Source organism: Haematobia irritans, chromosome 3, assembly GCF_050003625.1.
Source record: "Haematobia irritans isolate KBUSLIRL chromosome 3, ASM5000362v1, whole genome shotgun sequence".
In the NCBI taxonomy this organism is placed as follows: domain Eukaryota; kingdom Metazoa; phylum Arthropoda; class Insecta; order Diptera; family Muscidae; genus Haematobia; species Haematobia irritans.
Genome location: NC_134399.1, coordinates 85,900,974 through 85,920,510, shown reverse-complemented (window position 1 = coordinate 85,920,510; position 19,537 = coordinate 85,900,974). Strand labels below are relative to the sequence as shown.

The following is a 19,537-nucleotide window of genomic DNA, read 5'->3' as shown; positions in this document are numbered from 1 at the left end:
TGACAAAATTTTCTATAGAAACAAAATTTTGACAACTTTTTCTATAGAAATAACATTTTGACAATGTTTTCTATAAAAATAAAATATTGGTAGATTATTTTTGGCTCGAGTGGCAACCATAATTATGAACCGATATGGACCAATGTTTGTGTGATTGGGGATCGGCTATATATAACTATTGACCGATATGGACCAATTATGGCATGGTTATAAGCGACCTTATACTAACACCACGTTGAAAATTTCAACCGGATCGGATGAATTTTGCTCCTCCAAGAGGCTCCGGAGGTCAAATCTGGGGATCGGCTTATATGGGGGCTATATATAATTATGGACCGATATGGACCACTTTCGGCATGGTTGTTAGTGACAATATACTAACACCACGTACCAAATTTCAATCGGATCGGGTGACTTTTCCTCCTCTAAGAGCCTCCGGAGGTCTAATCTGGGGATCGGTTTATATGGGGGCTATATATAATTATGGGCCGATGTGAACGAATTTTGGCATGGTTGTTAGTGACAATATACTAACACCACGTACTAAATTTCAATCGGGTCGGGTGACTTTTGCTCCTCTAAGAGCCTCCGGGGGACAAATCTGGAGATCGATTTATATGGGGGCTATATATAATTATGGACCGATATGGACCAATTCTTGCATGGTTGTTAGAGACCATATACTAACACCACGTACCAAATTTCAATCGGATCGGATGAATTTTGCTCCTCTAAGAGGCTCCGGTGGTCAAATCTGGGGATCGGCTTATATGGGGGCTATATATAATTTTGGACCGATATGGACCACTGTTGGCATGGTTGTTAGTGACAATATACTAACACCATGTACCAAATTTCAGCCGGATCGGATGAAATTTGGTTCTTTTAGAGGCTTCGTAAGCCAAATCGGAGGATCGGTTTATATGGGAGCTATATGTAATTATGGACCGATATGGACACATTTTTGCATGGTTGTTAGAGACCATATACTAACACCATGTACCAAATTGCAGCCGGATCGGATGAAATTTGCTTCTCTTAGAGCAATCGCAAGCCAAATTTTGGGGGTCCGTTTATATGGGGGCTATACGTAAAAATGGACCGATATGGACCAATTTTTGCATGGCTGTTAGAGACCATATACTAATACCATATACCAAATTTCAGCCGGATCGGTTGAAATTTGCTTCTCTTAGAGCAATCGCAAGCCGAATTTGGGGGTCCGTTTATATGGGGGCTATACGTAAATGTGGACCGATATGGTCCATTTGCAATACCATCCGACCTACATCAATAACAACTACTTGTGCCAAGTTTCAAGTCGATAGCTTGTTTCGTTCCGAAGTTAGCGTGATTTCAGCAGACGGACGGACGGACATACTCAGATCGACTCAGAATTTCACCACGACCCAGAATATATATACTTTATGGGGTCTTAGAGCAATATTTCGATGTGTTACAAACGGAATGACAAAGTTAATATACCCCCATCCTATGGTGGAGGGTATAAAAAAAAAAATTAAAATAAATAACATTTGCTCACATTGAGAAAAATTTAACTAAAATCAATTAATCTTCAAGAACTAAAATAAAGTTCAATTGGCCTTAAGGCCCCCTTTTATGAGTGTGTATGATATTGGGTTGTTGAAATTGTTTGGTTTTTGGCAGCGTGGTCCAACAAAGGTCCAACATTTCTGAGTCCCTAGCACCTCAGGTGAATCTTGGCTTGATGGAGGGTATACAAACTTCAGACCGGCCAATGTGTATGCCGTCCTTACTTATTTTATTATAATATTCTCACAACTTGTGTTGTGCCGATATCTACATTCGTTCGTATATTAGCTAGAACGAATCAACAACACTTACTCGTACAGTTTATCCCAATGCCTAACAAACAGAAGGACTTAGTTAGTAGCCCAAATTTATTTATACGACCTCGTATATTTGCTGCACCTTGTGTACAATTAATAAGCCGTTTAGGGTTCGTTGTCATCATTTGCCACTGTCATAGACAGCTTATGGAAATAGCGCATTTTCATAGTGATGGTGGTGGTGTTGCTGGAACAACTCCCTTCTGCACCACTTGACTTGGAATATGGTATTCCAGTTGGCATGTGTGATTTTAATGCTATAATAGTTGCGGTTATTTTTCATGCTGCGTGAATTTTGTCCATATTCCCACCCCTAAAACTACAACGAACCACCGTGATACACCTCGAATGTACTCAGATGGCCCTGTGAATGAATGAATGTCGCTTGTTGGTTTGGTTGGAATTGGTTCTAATTTTATTTTTCTTCATTTCAGTGAGATCGTTTGTTAACTGATTAAACGACATAACATACTCATACAATTTTATGTTGTTTTTTGCCTGTTTTGTTCTGATCTCATCATCGTGTTACCAAAACGACCAAGTTAAACGGCAGCCAAAATCACCATCAACAAAAGCTTTGACGTTAGCAGCGATCTAAACATCGATTTTCAAAGTTTAGATAGAAAATTTAAAAATTTCACTTAATACAGTTGAATTTCGACATCCGTTCGGAACGGTTGTGTAATCGCGACAAATTGAGAATAAATAAATTAAGAAATAAGTGGTAAAACTTTAAAATAAAAAATAAACATCTCATTTGTTTTAGTGGTGAGTTTCATAAGGATAATTACCGAACAGAGGTGAAATGTGATATAAGTGAACTAGTCAATAAATAAAAACCGTTGGCAATTAAAATAAATTATTCGGCAATATGACAAAGTACAATGTACAGTTTACACCAAATAATTTTGTTGAGAAGAAAACAGATAAAATAAATAAAAAAATATTTTAAAAATACAGTTGAGATATTAATAATTTTATGTAATTTTTAATCGAGAATTTTTACTATGTGCAAAATTCACGAATTATGATTTGACTGAAATGTACTAAGTAGAATACAAAACACAGACCAAACAACAATGTTAAAATAGTTTCTACTAATTACATTAAGGATTATGAACCAAAAATCGATGAATGGAGTAAAATCTTTCCCGGATGTTGGATATTAAAATCTTAAGTGAACGACTCAAACTATTAGTATGAACTCTACATCATAAAGAGTATTTAGAACAATGTTATTCAAAGTAAAGTTCGCTAAAAATAAAATTGTATAAATAAAAAACGATACTCATAGCTAAAGTGAAGAAATTCCCAATAGTTCAATATTTTGAAAACAATTAAAATATGGTTATATGTATCGAATATTGCATGTGAAATTGCATATTTTAAATATTCCTTGATATTGAAAATATTATAGAGTTTTGTATCTTAAGTAGAAAAGAATCAGAATCAGAATCCAGGAAATTAAAGATGAAAAAAAATTAAACTTGAAATTAGATTGGCAACCAACTATTATACACACATTGTGAAACCACTGATGGTGAACTACTCTCCCATCAAAAAGTCGTACTCGATTTTGTACGATGAGCCACAAAGTGTCTGAAGCACTGAATGAATTTTAACCACCCCAAAAAGCGTATTGGTGGTTCATTGAATCTTGGTTAGAATCCATTGGCCTTTGGACAAAAGGTGGACATTCTAAAACTTTTTTTCGGGCTAATCGATTTTTTGCTAAAAAGAAAATCGCACACTTAGTCAGAGTTCGATTAGTCGATTTTCAAGAAAATCAAAGTCGATTCTTCACATTTGCAAATTAAAACAAGTATATACGGCCGTAAGTTCGGCCAGGCCGAAGCTTATGTACCCTCAATCATGGATTGCGTAGAAACTTCTACGAAAGACTGCCATCCACAATCGAATTACTTAAATTGCGGTAACGCTTGCCGATGGCAAGGTATCTTAAAACCTCCTAACACCATATTCTAAAGTGTATGTAAGTCCATACGTGGTATATATTAAATCAAAAAAGATCGATCCAATACGTATATAATTCAGTTTGACAAAGTAGACATAAAATTTTGACAACATTTTCTACAGAAATAAAATTTTAACAAAATTTTCTATAGAAATAAAATTTTCACAAAATGTTCTATAGAAATAAACTTTTGACAAAATTTTCTATAGAAATAAAATCTTGGTAGGTTATTTTTGGTTCGAGTGGCAACCATGATTATGAACCGAATAAAATTTGAACAAAATTTTCTATAGAAATAAAATTTTGATAAAATTTTCTATAGAAATAAAATTTTGACAATGATGAAAATTTTATTATGAAACGAATAAAATTTTAACAAAATTTTCTCTAGAAATAAAATTTTGACAAAATTTTCTATAGAAATAAAATTTTGACAAAATTTTTTATAGAAATAAAATTTTGGTAGATTATTTTTGGCTCTAGTGGCAACCATGATTATGAACCGATATGGACCAATTTTTGTGTGATTGGACCAATTTTGGTATGGTTGTTAGCGACCACACCCTCACAAAAAATCGCTTCTGTAACATATACTCCCAAACATATTTTGCTTCAAGCATATACATTTTTGAGTATTGCCCAAACATTTATATGTTTGATCTCTACCAATATATAATATGTTTGAAAGCATATTGGTCTAAACAATATATGTTTGGGTAGTCTAAGTTCCAAACATTTTGTATTTTTGCATCCAAATTCAATAATGTTGTCTTCAAAAAAACAATACGTTAATATGTGACCATATAATATGTTTGGAAGCATTTTGCACCCAAAAATATTATATGCTTAAAAAAAATTCTCCCAAACAATATTGTGCTCAAAATTTTATTTGTTTATTTATATATTTACAATCATAATGAATTATGAAAATAAACAGGTAATATAGGTGCTAACAACATAGGTTTTCGACCTGAATGCTCAAAATTTTGTTTCTGCCTAATTGTATATTCCCTCACATCTTTCTCACTTCCACGAGATTTTTTAGTTCTTAGCACCTTTTTCTGTAATACAAACATTGTAGAAGAAATTATTCAATTTTATGATTTTTTTTTATTTTAATTTTACCTTTTGCCGGACGGGGATTCGAACAGCGGACCACACAGTTTGTAAGGATCAAAGAAGTAGCTGATCAATTGCCCAAGGAAAAATAAAATGTTAATTTTGTAATAACAAGCAACAACCACCAACTTAATTCAATATCGCTCCCTGTTAAATAGCGCTCCAAGCTTCTAAACACATATATGTTTATAGGCTATTTCTAAATTAATATATGTTTGCATCCAAGCATATTATATTTACAAACATTTTATGTCCCAAACATAATATGTTCTAACATATTAACATATATGTCCCAAACATGTTATGCTAGTTTATGAACATTATATGCTTGCACTCAAAAATATTGTGTTTAAAAATTTGTGTTCCAAACATATAATGTTTATAGCCAAACATATGAAAACCAGTCTTTTTCATCCGTGCATATACTAACACCACGTGCCTAATTTGAACCGGATCAGATGAATTTTGCTCCTCCAAGAGGCTCCGGAGGTCAAATCTGGAGAATGTTTTATATTGGGGCTATATATAATTATGGACCGATATGAACCAATTCTGGCACGGTTGTTAAAGATCATATACTAACACCATGTTCCAAATTACAACCGGATTGGATGAAATTTGCTTCTCTTGGAGACTTCGCAAGCCAAATCTGGGGATCGGTTTATATGGGGGCTATATATAATTATGAACGGATGTGGACCAATTTTTGCATGGTTGTTAGAGACCATATACCAATATCATGTACCAAATTTCAGGCGGATCGGAAGAAATTTGCTTCTCTTTGAAGCTCCGCAACCCGAATCTGGGGATCGGTTTATATGGGCGCTATACATAATTATGGACCGATGTGGGCCTATTTTTGCACGGTTATTAGAGACCATATACCAATACCATGTACCAAATTTCAGCCGGATCGGATGCAATTTGCTCCTCTTTGAGGCTTTGCAAGCCAAATCTGGAGATCGGTTTATATGGGGTCTATATATAAATATGGACCGATGTGGACCAATTTTTGCATGGTTGTTAGAGACCATATACCAACATCATGTACCAAATTTCAGCCGGATCGGATGAAATTTACTTCTCTTTGAGGCTCCGCAAGCCAAATCTGGGGATCGGTTTATATGGGGGCTATATATAATTATGGACCGATGTGGACCAATTTTGGCATGGTTGTTAGAGACCATATACCAACACCATGTACCAAATTTCAGCCGGATCGGATGAAATATGCTTCTCTTAGAGGCTCCACAAGCCAAATCTGGGGATCGGTTTATATGGGGGCTATATATAATTAAGGACCGATATGGACAAATTAGTCCATGGTTGTTAGAGACCATATACCAACACCATGTACCAAATTTCAGCCGGATCGGATGAAATTTGCTTCTCTTTTAGGCTCCGCAAGCCAAATCTGGGGATCGGTTTATATGGGGGCTATATATAATTATGGACCGATGTGGACCAATTTTTGCATGGTTGTGAGAGACTATATACCAACACCATATACCAAATTTCAGCCGGATCGGATGAAATATGCTTCTGTTAGAGGGTCCACAAGCCAAATCTGAGGGTCCCTTTATATGGGGGCTATACGTAAAAGTGGACCGATATGGTCCATTTTCAATACCATCCGACCTACGTCGATAGCAACTACTTGTACCAAGTTGCAAGTCGATAGCTTGTTTCGTTCGGAAGTTAGCGTGATTTCAACAGACAGACGGACGGACGGACGGGCATGCTTAGATCGACTCAGAATTTCACCACGACCCAGAATATATATACTTTAGGGGGTCTTAGAGCAATATTTCGATGTGTTACAAACGGAATGACAAAGTTAATATACCCCCATCCTATGATGGAGGGTATAACAAGTATATACGGCCGTAAGTTCGGCCAGGCCGAATCTTATGTACCCTCCACCGTGGATTGCGTAGACACTTCTACGAAAGACTGTCATCCACAATCGAATTACTTGGGTTGTGGTATCGTAAAACTTCTTAACATCGTTTTCTAAATTGTGAGTTAGTCCATACGTGGTAGAGAGCCAGAATTGAAATATGGGGGTCGCTTATATGGGGGCTATATACAATTATGAACTTGATATGGACCAATTTTTGTGTGAGTGGGGATCGATTTATCTGAGGGCTATATAAAGGGAGATTTGTTAAGAGCTTGATAACTTTTTTTTTAAAAAAAACGCATAAAATTTGCAAAATCTCATCGGTTCTTTATTTGAAACGTTAGATTGGTCCATGACATTTACTTTTTGAAGATAATTTCATTTAAATGTTGACCGCGGCTGCGTCTTAGGTGGTCCATTCGGAAAGTCCAATTTTGGGCAACTTTTTCGAGCATTTCGGCCGGAATAGCCCGAATTTCTTCGGAAATGTTGTCTTCCAAAGCTGGAATAGTTGCTGGCTTATTTCTGTAGACTTTAGACTTGACGTAGCCCCACAAAAAATAGTCTAAAGGCGTCAAATCGCATGATCTTGGTGGCCAACTTACCGGTCCATTTCTTGAGATGAATTGTTCTCCGAAGTTTTCCCTCAAAATGGCCATAGAATCGCGAGCTGTGTGGCATGTAGCGCCATCTTGTTGAAACCACATGTCAACCAAGTTCCGTTCTTCCATTTTTGGCAACAAAAAGTTTGTTAGCATCGAACGATAGCGATCGCCATTCACCGTAACGTTGCGTCCAACAGCATCTTTGAAAAAATACGGTCCAATGATTCCACCAGCGTACAAACCACACCAAACAGTGCATTTTTCGGGATGCATGGGCAGTTCTTGAACGGCTTCTGGTTGCTCTTCACTCCAAATACGGCAATTTTGCTTATTTACGTAGCCATTCAACCAGAAATGAGCCTCATCGCTGAACAAAATTTGTCGATAAAAAAGCGGATTTTCTGCCAACTTTTCTAGGGCCCATTCACTGAAAATTCGACGTTGTGGCAGATCGTTCGGCTATTCATGATGAAATGTCAAAGCATACTGAGCATCTTTCTCTTTGACACCATGTCTGAAATTCCACGTGATCTGTCAAATACTAATGCATGAAAATCCTAACCTCAAAAGAATCACCCTTTATAACGATAGACCGATATGGACCTAGTTAGGCATGGTTGTTAACGGCCATATATTAGCACAATGTAACAAATTTCAACTGATTCGGATGAAATTTGCTCCTCCAAGAGGCTCCAAAACCAAATCTTGGGATCGGTTTATATGGGGCTATATATGATTATGGACTGATATGGACCAGTTTTGGCATGGTTGTTAAATATCATATACTACCACCACGTACCAAATTTCAACCAGATCGGATGAATTTTGCTTCTCCAAAAGGCACCAGAGGTCAAATCTGGGGATCGGTTTAAATGGGGGCTATATATAATTATGGACTGATATGAACCAATTCCTGCATGGTTGTTGGATACCATATACTAACATCAGGTACTAAATTTCAACCGAATCGGATGAATTTTGCTCTTCCAAGGCGCTCCGGAGGTCAAATCTGGGGATCGATTTATATGGGGCCTATATATAATTATTGACCGATTTCTACCAATTTTTGCATGGGTGTTTGAGGCCATATATTAACACCACGTACCAAATTTCAACCGAGTCCGATGTCGCTTTGAATTTTGGTCTTCCAAGAGGCTCCGGAGGTCAAATCTGGTGATCGGTTTATATGAAGGCTATATATAATTAGGAACCAATGTGGACCAATTTTTGCATGGTCGAGTCTAAATACGATCGGATAATACATAAAAATTTGAGTAGCATTGGATAATAAATAGGAGTATTATGGCCAAATTTGGGAAAATTTGGGAAAATCGAGCGATGTATATATATGGGATCTATATAACTAAGATCGGTTAATATATGAGGTCACTATGGTCAACAATAAAGTTAGTGGGGACAAATTTTTCAAAATCGGGCGCTGCGTATATATGAGAGCTATATCTAAATCTGAACCGATTTGGATGGTATTTTGGTATGGTATATATATATATATATATATATATATATATATATATATATATATATATATATATATATATATATATATATATATATATATATATATATATATATATATATATATATATATATATATATATATATATATATATATATATATATATATATATATATATATATATATATATATATATATATATATATATATATATATATATATATATATATAAGTCTTATCCTGATATTTTGGTTAGACTCATTACCAAGCATTATACTTTGACCACATAGAGCATCGGTGAAATCTAAACAAAACAAAAACGAAAATGCGATATACAATCTTTGTCTTATCACAACTTTATTTTTTTTATTTGTAGGTCAACACATATGCAAAGGCCGTCAAAATGATTTGCTGCCTAAATCGACTAAGGTCAATGCTCATTGTGGTGTTTTTATGTTTGCTGCAAAACATTGTTACTCTACAAATACCAGAAGATGTTGAAATTCTTGAAGGTTATGAATTTGATGAATCTCCAGAGTACTATGGCACCGATGCCAACTATTATGAAGCACGCAGTATGTTAACGGGCATTAATAAAGCCATACGCAATAGACGATCCACACTGGAGTATGATCAAGCCAAAGGTTTTTTGAACAAAAATGGTCCCAATAAACAAATACAAGAAAGTGTTATACACAACGTGGAAAGTGATAGGATTGAGCTGCATAATCCTCCGCCGCAATCCAAAAAACATATGAAACCAGAAGACGAGTTGAAGCCCGAAGCAAGAATGCAACAGGATGAGGCTCAAGCATTACCAAAGGCAGAGAAACAAATTATGGATCCTGATTATGATTATTATGCGCAAAGACATATTTCACCTTCATGGAAAGAATCGATGCATATGTCACCTGCCTCAGATGATGATGATACAATGGCCGATGCTTCAAATGGTTATACTGCTAGATCTAGGCAAGCTCGAGTAAATTTTATTACACAGCCACGTAAGGATAATGAACCTAACGCCAAAGATTTGCCCGAACCTGTGGTAAAGGTAACACCACCATTACCAAAGACCCAATACGATCAAAAGTTTAGTGCTTTGGCGCCATCATACAACTATGAGATTTATCCATCGCGCTCATATGATCCTTATTTGAGGCGTTATGATAGGTGAGTATGAGAGTTTTTTATGTGTTGGTTGAATATTAAAGTGATTACCTTAGAACAGGTCAATTAGAAAATCCTCGTTCCAACATTTAGATGACGTTAGCCGTACAACCTCAAAAAATCGTTTGTCTAACATATGTTTCAAACCTATTTTGTAGGAGCACATATATTATTGCGCGGTCGAGACATTATTATGTTTGATTATTGTGAAAATATTATATGTTTGGAAGCATTTGAGCCCAAAAAAATAATATGCTTGGAAGAATTTTTCCGAAAGAGTATTGTGCTCATTCCCTCACATAATTTTCACCTCCACGAATTTTTTAGTACTTGGCACCTTTTTCTGTAATACAAATAATGTTGAAGAAACTATTAAATTTTATGAATTTTTAAAAATTTACCTTTCGCCTGGACAAAGAATCGAACCGAGGACCATACAGTTTGTAAGCCAACACACTATCCATTGGGCTACGTAGCTGTTATGGTCACCAATAGACAATTATCGTTAGGTTAGGTTAGGTTAAAGTGGCAGCCCGATTAAGATTCAGGCTCACTTAGACTATCCAGTCCATTGTGATGCCATGTTAACTAAAAGTACCTATTACATATGGGCACTTCTAGTTTTAACAGCTGAACCTTCTTGATTATTTTTCTTTGTTGAACCAACCAGATTGTTCCAAAAACATTAGCAGACTGCTTAAGTTAACGTTTTCCAGATACGCCAGTAATCTGAAGCTATATGCTCCTAAAAGTTGCTTTCGCTTTACACAAAATGCAGGACACTCACACAAGAGGTGTTTAATTGATTCCTTTTCCTCCGCATCATGACAGCTCATACAATAGTCATTATACTTCGCGCCAATAGTTTTTGCAAAATCGCCTATCAGGCAGCGACCCGTTATAGCAGATATCAGGAGTGATATCTGACGTCTCGAGAACACTAGCATATCTCGTGTGAGGTTGAAGTTTAAATGGGGCCATATTTGCTTGGTGTCGTTACAGCCCTTGCAATTCTCCCGTCGAACATTTGCTATCATATCAGCCTTCTCACGCAGCATGAGCTTGCAGGGAGCCAGGGGCATACCAACAGATTCTAGTTCCCCTGGAATATGTAAGGTAGTTCCTAGCCTTACCAAGTCATCCGCTTCGCAGTTCCCCGGTATGTTCCTATGGCCAGGCACCCATATTAGGTGAATATTGTACTGCTCAGCCATCTAATTGAAAGATTTGAGGCAGTCGATGGCCGTTTTCGACAGAGTCCAAGGATTTTATTGCAGGTTGACAGTCAGAGTATATATATAATGATGGCAACATTTATGGGAACATTACTTCTCAACCAATTTGTCACATCTCTTATTGCTAATATTTCCTGAAAAACATTGTAGTGTTGATTAGGTAATCTTTTCGCTATTCGAAGTTCCAGGTATTTAGAATATATTCCGAAACCAACTTGTCCATCCAATTTGGATGTAGAAATTTATATAACGTTTATTCCCCGGGGTCTGCGGTGCCTCACGCCTCACTGTAGGGAGTAAGAGTTTAAAATTTTTTGTTGAAAAGCTGTTTTGCCAAAGTCTAATCAACAACGTTAGGCACATCTGGCATTATTTTGAGGAACGAACTGTACAGTACATCCCAACTCATTCAATCGGCAATTTGTATGTTCCTCTGAACCCTGTCGCTTGCAATCTGGGAAAGTAATCTGCAGCAGTCTATAGCACCTTTCACATATTTTATGTCAATATTTTTTTGGACATTATATCTCGGCCAATTTGACATATCTTATATTGGAAATATTTCAACTTGAATAACTTCAAGTAATATTTGCTTTCTAGGCGTTAATCAGTTCCAGTCCTTCAGAATAGCCCACAACAAACAGGTGTTGGTAGCTATCTCAAAGGCCTAGAAATCGAAGTAACTGTTATTACTATGAGTCTGTATCACAATGGACTGAATAGACTAAGTGCGCCTGAAATCGGGCTGCCACTCTAACCTACTATGAGTCTGTGTACACCGATGGCCATCACTATTTCCAATTTCTTGTATAACCTTATTACTGTAGTTGCATCCAATTTGTTGGTCAATATGTTTCATGACAATGTGTCATTAAGGGAATCTGTACAAGCCATAGTACAATGAAAAAATTAATGTCGTGAGGCCAAAAATTTCATGTCCGTTAAATACGAATGTGACTTTCGCTAAACAGAGAAGATGCCTTTCTCTGATATAAAGTTTTTTCCTTGTCCAAAGTCGATACATTTGTCAATGAAGTCGTGTTTTCCTTATAGTTAGGTGATTCAACTTAAATATTGGTATCTTTACATGAAAGACAATTTTGTGTGGCTAAGGTCAACATGACTTTCTTCTTCTTTATTTGCAAATCCGTTATCCGGATATAAGCGATCATAAATATGTTAATAATTTCGTTTCATAAACAGCTCACGATTTCTTGCAGCTCCATTCTTGGATGCTTTCAGTCAGTTTACTTCTCTCCTGTCTTTTCCTTGTTGTCTTTCTTTTTGTCCCTTCTGTAGAATTTTGTATTTGTTATTTCTCAAGAGGTACGAGTTCGTTATTTTTGGAGTTTTAACATTTCGTGGCAATTGTCTTTCCAATCCCATTCTTTTTAAAACTTCCAGGTTTGTTAAAAGATCTGTCCAACAAATCTTCAAAATTCTTCGATACACCCATATTTCGAAGGATTCAAGTCTCTTCTCATCAATATTTTTGATAGTCCACGTCTCAACTGCGTCTCAAATCTTAAACATGATATGTGGACTTTTCCTTTCTTTACTACAAAGCAAAAAAACGAGTTCACAAATAGGAAATATTTTTCAATACTTTATTTTAAAGACGTCTTTTAATCTAAAATAGGGGTCTATAATTAATATTTCTGGCGGATAGATTTTGATTTGTCTGTTTAATTTAGACCTATTTAAAAGAGCTTATAAAAGTTGGTAAAATAAAATCACAATAGCTAAAGTAGTTAATGATATCGCGTTCAAGGAAAAATTGCAACGATTTTAAATCTATTACATATTAAACTCTCCTTACACATTAAACATATTAACGGATATCATTTTCTATTGATATTTCTAGATTCGATGAACAGTACTCCCGCTATGATCCCTATAACTATGAAGATCATTTCTTGTACCGCCGCCATCATGACCCTTATGATAGCTACAGTCCACGCATGCCCCAATATCCAGAACCATACTATAATTATCCCGATCGCCGTTATGATATACCTGAGCCACGTGATTACCTACCCGTTTACAATAATGAAGTGTACGAGAAGTCAGGATATGCACCCATTACATACTCCGATCATTATCCATTATCCTCTAAATATCCTGCAGATTATCATACAAAATATCCTTTGGATTATCCAACGAAATACCCATTGGACTATCCCACCAAGTATCCTTTAGACTATCCTACCAAGTATCCTCTGGACTATGTACGTCCTAATAAACGTATTGTCTACTATGCTCATTTACCAGAAATTGTAAGAACTCCCTATGATTATGGTAATTCGTATAAACGAGATCGTTATGATGGTGTCAATACTCAATCCAAACCTTTGACCAATGCATATAAATTGGAGAAAACGTCCGCATCAACAACATCGACAAATAATGCCAATATGAATGGAGAATCCTTTGATTATATGAAGCGAGACAAAAAGGATCGCGTGACGCCAAAGCCAGGAAATAGTGGACGACAATAGCCAGTTGTTTCAATATCGCTATTGGAATTAGCTGAAGATCTGCTAGCTATAGTTGTAAGATGCCTTCTACCAAATATTAAGCATGGAGAGATCAAAACCATTTACTCAAATTAGTGTTAAATTTTATTTCATGTTTTTAGTTAGTTTCTCATTAATTCATGCTCTTTCCATTATTTTAATAAATATGTTAATCTAAACAATACATTACTTATATATACACATTGACACTGTTGTTTATTACCGACGATTCATGAAGGATCATGGAGAATACGTAGACTCAAGACTTTCACTTTAACGGACAATTTTTCAACAGTTAAGTTTCTAACTAGCATATGGAATATATACGCAAGATGACAGATATACACAACCCACGTTTTAAAAGTTCGTTAGCTAAGGTAGCACTAACGGAGCTTAATGAAAATGGGGGTTAAAGTTTTATATTTTGCTTTTGTTGAATCACAATTGGAATATTGTGATATTGTTTGGGACCAATGCTATAAAATTCATAGGGTTCGTATTGAAAGAGTCCAAAAGATATTTTCCAAATTTGCTCTTAGGTGTTTATATGAGTATGATAACATGTCTACTCAGCAAATAAATTTGGAATTTCTTCTAACGGCACAACTTTAAAAGCACTTCCAAAAATTTTCCCCCAAAGATGTCCATTATTTTAACTACTCAGGAAGTTCTTTTGATTCAATTTATTACAACTCGCTTTTTTCATATTTCTAAAAGGGTAAGTTTTACTTTTTATACCCTCCACCATAGGATGGGGGTATATTAACTTTGTCATTCCGTTTGTAACACATCGAAATATTGCTCTAAGACCCCATAAAGTACATATTCTGGGTCGTGGCCAAATGCTGAGTAGATCTGAGCATGTCCGTCCATCCGTCTGTTGAAATCACGCTAACTTCCGAACAAAACAAGCTATTGACTTGAAACTTGGCTCAAGTAGTTGTTATTGATGTAGGTCGGATGGTATAGCAAATGGGCAATATCGGTAAACTTTTACGTATAGCCCCCATATAAATGGACCCCGAAATTTGGCTTGCGGATCCACTAAGAGAAGCAAATTTCATCCGATCCGGCTGAAATGTGGTACATGGTGTTAGTATATGATCTCTTACAACCATGCAAAAATTGGTCCCCATCAGTTCATAATTATATATAGCCCCCATATAAACCGATCCCCAGATTTGACCTCGGAGGAGCAAAATTAATCCGATCCGGTTGAAATTTGGTACACGGTGTTAGTATATGGTCTCTTACAACCATGCAAAAATTGGTCAACATCGGTCTATAATTATATATAGGACCCATATAAACCGATCCCCAGATTTGACCTCGGAGGAGCAAAATTAATCCGATCCGGTTAAAATTTGGTACACGGTGTTAGTATATGGTCTCTTACAACCATGCAAAAATTGGTCAACATCGGTCTATAATTATATATAGGACCCATATAAACCAATCCCCAGATTTGGATTGCGGAGCCTCTAAGAGAAGCAACTTTAATCCGATCCGGCTGAAATTTGGTACATGGTGTTAATATATCGTCTCCAACAACCTTGAATAAATTGGTCCACATCGGTCCATAGTTATATTTAGCCCCCATATAAACCGACCCCGGATTTGGATTGCGGAGCCTCTAAGAGACGCAAATTTCATCCGAATCGGCTGAAATTTGGTACATGGTGTTAGTATATGGTCTCTAACAACCATGCAAAAATTAGTCTACATCGATCCATAATTATATATAACCCCCATATAAACTGATCCCCAGATTTGACCTCCGCAGCTCTTGGATTAGCAAAATTCATCCGATCCGGTTGAAATTTGGTACATTGGCCGCTAACAACCATGCAAAAATTGGTCCATATCGGTTTATAGGTATATATAGCCGATCCCCAAAAATAATTTACCAAAATTTTATTTCTAAAGAATATTTTGTCAAAATGTTATTACTATACAAAATTTTGTCAACATTGTATTTCTATAGAAAATTATGTCAAAAATTTTATTTCTATAGAAAATTTTGTCCAAATTTTATTTCTATAAAAAAATTTTTTTAACTAAATTATATACGTATTGAGAAGGTGGTGTTAAGAAGTTTTAAGATACCTCGCCATCAGCATATATTACCGCAACCCAAGTAATTGTGGATGACAGTTTTTCGTAAAAGTTTCTACGCAATCCATGGTGGAGGGTACATAAGATTCGGCCTGGCCGAACTTACGGCCGTATATACTTGTTTTTTTTTTTTGTTTTTTTAATTCAACTTAGTTAGGCTCCCCGATAAAAAATATATTGTATTTATATAAAACTCTACTAGTTTTACATTCTCATTCACATTCAAACTATTCTTGGTTTGCGTGGTCCACAATGTCCGTCCAAGCTTTAGTTGCATCAGCGAATGGCTAGCTACAATTTTGAAAAAATTTAATTAGTATGGAAATTGGCTCTAATAAGTCAAAAGTAATTTTCTCAGCAAAAACTAGGTAACCACATCTCATTACAATTTACATTACCAGGAGTAAAACTGTCATTACACATTGCATTACATTGCGGTGAGTTATAATGAATAACATGTAATTACAATAATAAATACTTCTGGGTAATTTTCAAATTGATATTCTCAAAATGTAATGCATTTAGCTGTTAATGACTTAATAAAATAGAACAAATGATGGTACCATTAGGTATTATTATTCACATAATTGAACATTTACTTAAAAAATAACTCGAAAAGAATATGTTATGTAACGGTAATTCTGAAGATTTTTCCGTTAAGGAATATTCTTCCCGAATATTTCATAATAATTGTGTTTTAAATTAATGACATAAACATATTATGTTTTAAATAAATGCTTTATTATACCTCATTCACATTATACTTTCAAAATCGACACGAGATTTCAACTGTCATTTGCCTTATAAAATCCACTTTTAGTAGATTTCGAACATAATGTTATTCACGAAACCAACTCCCTTAAACAACATTTATTTCTATTTAAAGTGAAAATTAATTTGCGTGTAATCTTATTTAGATGATTTGTTATACCCTCCACCATAGGAAGGTATATTAACTTTGTCATTCCGTTTGTAACACATCGAAATATTGCTCTAAGACCCCATTAAGTATATATATTCTGGGTCGTGGTGAAATTCTGAGTCGATCTGAGCATGTCCGTCCGTCCGTCTGTTGAAATCACGCTAACTTCCGAACGAAACAAGCTATCGACTTGAAACTTGGCACAAGTAGTTGTTATTGATGTAGGTCGAATGGTATTGCAAATGGGCGATATCGGTCCACTTTTACGTGTAGCCCCCATATAAACGGGCCCCCAAAATTGGCTTGCGAGGCCTCTAAGAGAAGCAAATTTCATCCGATCCGGCTGAAATTTGGTACATGATGTTAGTATATGATCTCTAACAACCATTCAAAAATTGGTCCACATCGGTCCATAAATATATATAGCCCCCATATAAACCAATCCCCCGATTTGGCTTGCAGAGCCTCTAAGAGCAACAATTTTCATCCGATCCGGCTGAAATTTGGTACATAGTGTTAGTATATGGTCTCTAACAACCATGCAAAAATGGGTCCATATCGGTCCATAATTATATATAGCCCCCATATAAACCGATCCCCCGATTTGGCTTGCGGAGTCTCTAAGAGAAGCAAATTTCATCCGATCCGGCTGAAATTTGGAACGTGGTGTTAGTATAAGGCCGATAATAACCATGCAAAAATTGGTCCATATCGGTCCATAATTATATATAGCCCCCATATAAACCGATCACCAGATTTGACCTCCGGAGCCTCTTGGAAGACCAAAATTCATCTGATTCAGTTGAAATTTGGTACGTGATGTTAATATATGGCCTCAAACACCCGTGCAAATAGTGGTCGATATCGGTCCATAATTATATATAGCCCCCATATAAACCTATCACCAGATTTGACCTCCGGAGCCTCTTGGAAGACCAAAATTCATCTGATTCAGTTGAAATTTGGTACGTGATGTTAGTGTAGGGTATCCAACAACCATGCACGAATTGGTTCCTATCAGTCCATAATAATATATAGCTCCCATATAAACCGATCCCCAGATTTGACCTCCGGTGCCTTTTGGAGAAGCAAAATTCATCCGATCTGGTTGAAATTTGGTACGTGGTTGTAGTATATGATATAACAACCATGTGAGTTGAAATGTGTGGATGACAGTCTTTCGTAGAAGTTTCTACGCAATCCATGGTGGAGGGTACATAAGATTCGGCCTGGCGGAACTTACGGCCGTTTATACTTGTTTAGTTTAATATGTACCACATATGGACTATGTGGTATATATTACGGTGTTAGGAAGTTTTAAGATACCTTGCCATCGGCAAGTGTTATCGCAACCCAAGTAATTCGATTGTGGATGACAGTCTTCAGTAGAAGTTTCTACGCAATCCATGGTGGAGGGTACAAAAGATTCGGCCTGGCCGAACTTACGGCCGTATATACTTGTTAATTTTTTTTTCTACAATATTCGTTTCTACTCAAGTAATGTTCATATTACAGCATTACTCGTCATATTTTGATCCAATCGGCTCAATATTTTCGAGCTTTGGTTGCCTGAGACAATAAGTGACTATTTTGCAATTTTTGGTATATCTACGAATAAGTGATTACATATTCGGTGATTATATGCTTTAAAAGCACTAGTTTCTTCATGGCCAAAGGTATGCCTGGGGAGAATTTCTTTCCTCCTAGGACATGAGTATGTAAATGTAATCCGGAGCGATGCCAATCAATGAGTGGTTATTAATTTTTAAACAGGCTTACTTACAAGATTACCGGGTAATGGGAGTTTTTGCTGGGTTATACAGTTCTCTTTAAACACCAATTCACTAAAGTAGTTTTCCTTCATTCCAGTTTCTGCAGAAATTTGTGAAAGGTTAATTATGAGTGAGTACCGACCACGACGTTTACTGCACCATCGATTATTTCATAGTAATTTTGGCTTGGAGTCTCCAAAAGAAATAACTATATTCTCAAGTTTTTTAGACTTGTTAATAATTTTATGAACATTCCTGAGAATTGAAACTTCTATATTATCATCTTAGATATCATTCGCTGCCAAACTGAAGGGACTGAAGTATTTTGAGTTTGCGACATTTGCTACTTTTTCTACATTTAAGACGCGTATGTGACGTTTACAACTTTGCGACAGTCGCAAACCTAAAAAAGTTTGATACAGACCATCTCTGCTGAGGAGTCTATTGTATATTGTAATTAACAAATCCACAGATATAATTACGGTTTGAATGAAGTTCTAACTCGATGTTTATCACTAAGTAACAGAGTTTGCAATCAATTGGAATTTTCTATGCGCCGATTCCTTTTTAAGAAAAACCTCTTTTTGAAATACTATTTTAGATTTAAGTATACATACTCCATATTTCTGTAAGATTGAAATAAATAAATAAATTTATTTCAAGCTTTTTTACATAATTCAGTTAATTGTGATAACACATTAAAATAATATACAGTGGAACCTCTCATATGTGGACACCCACGGTCCCCACAATTTTTCCCCTATTTTGGAGGAGTCCACTATATCAACGACTGGCGAAAACCTACAACTTTAGGGAGGTGTCTGCTTTGTGGAATGTTCAATTTTGAGACGTAACAA

At 35.9% G+C, this 19,537-nt stretch overlaps 1 protein-coding gene across 1 annotated transcript; it reads left to right on the top strand.

Moving 5' to 3' along the window:
* Positions 1 to 2,534: 2,534 nt before the first annotated feature.
* On the top strand, positions 2,535 to 14,072 carry LOC142230593 (uncharacterized). The gene is made up of 3 exons (XM_075301231.1): positions 2,535 to 2,639; positions 9,327 to 10,123; positions 13,220 to 14,072. Exons 2-3 carry the CDS (start codon positions 9,354 to 9,356, stop codon positions 13,851 to 13,853), a joined length of 1,404 nt encoding a protein of 467 aa, XP_075157346.1. The 5' UTR covers positions 2,535 to 2,639; positions 9,327 to 9,353; the 3' UTR covers positions 13,854 to 14,072.
* Positions 14,073 to 19,537: the final 5,465 nt, after the last annotated feature.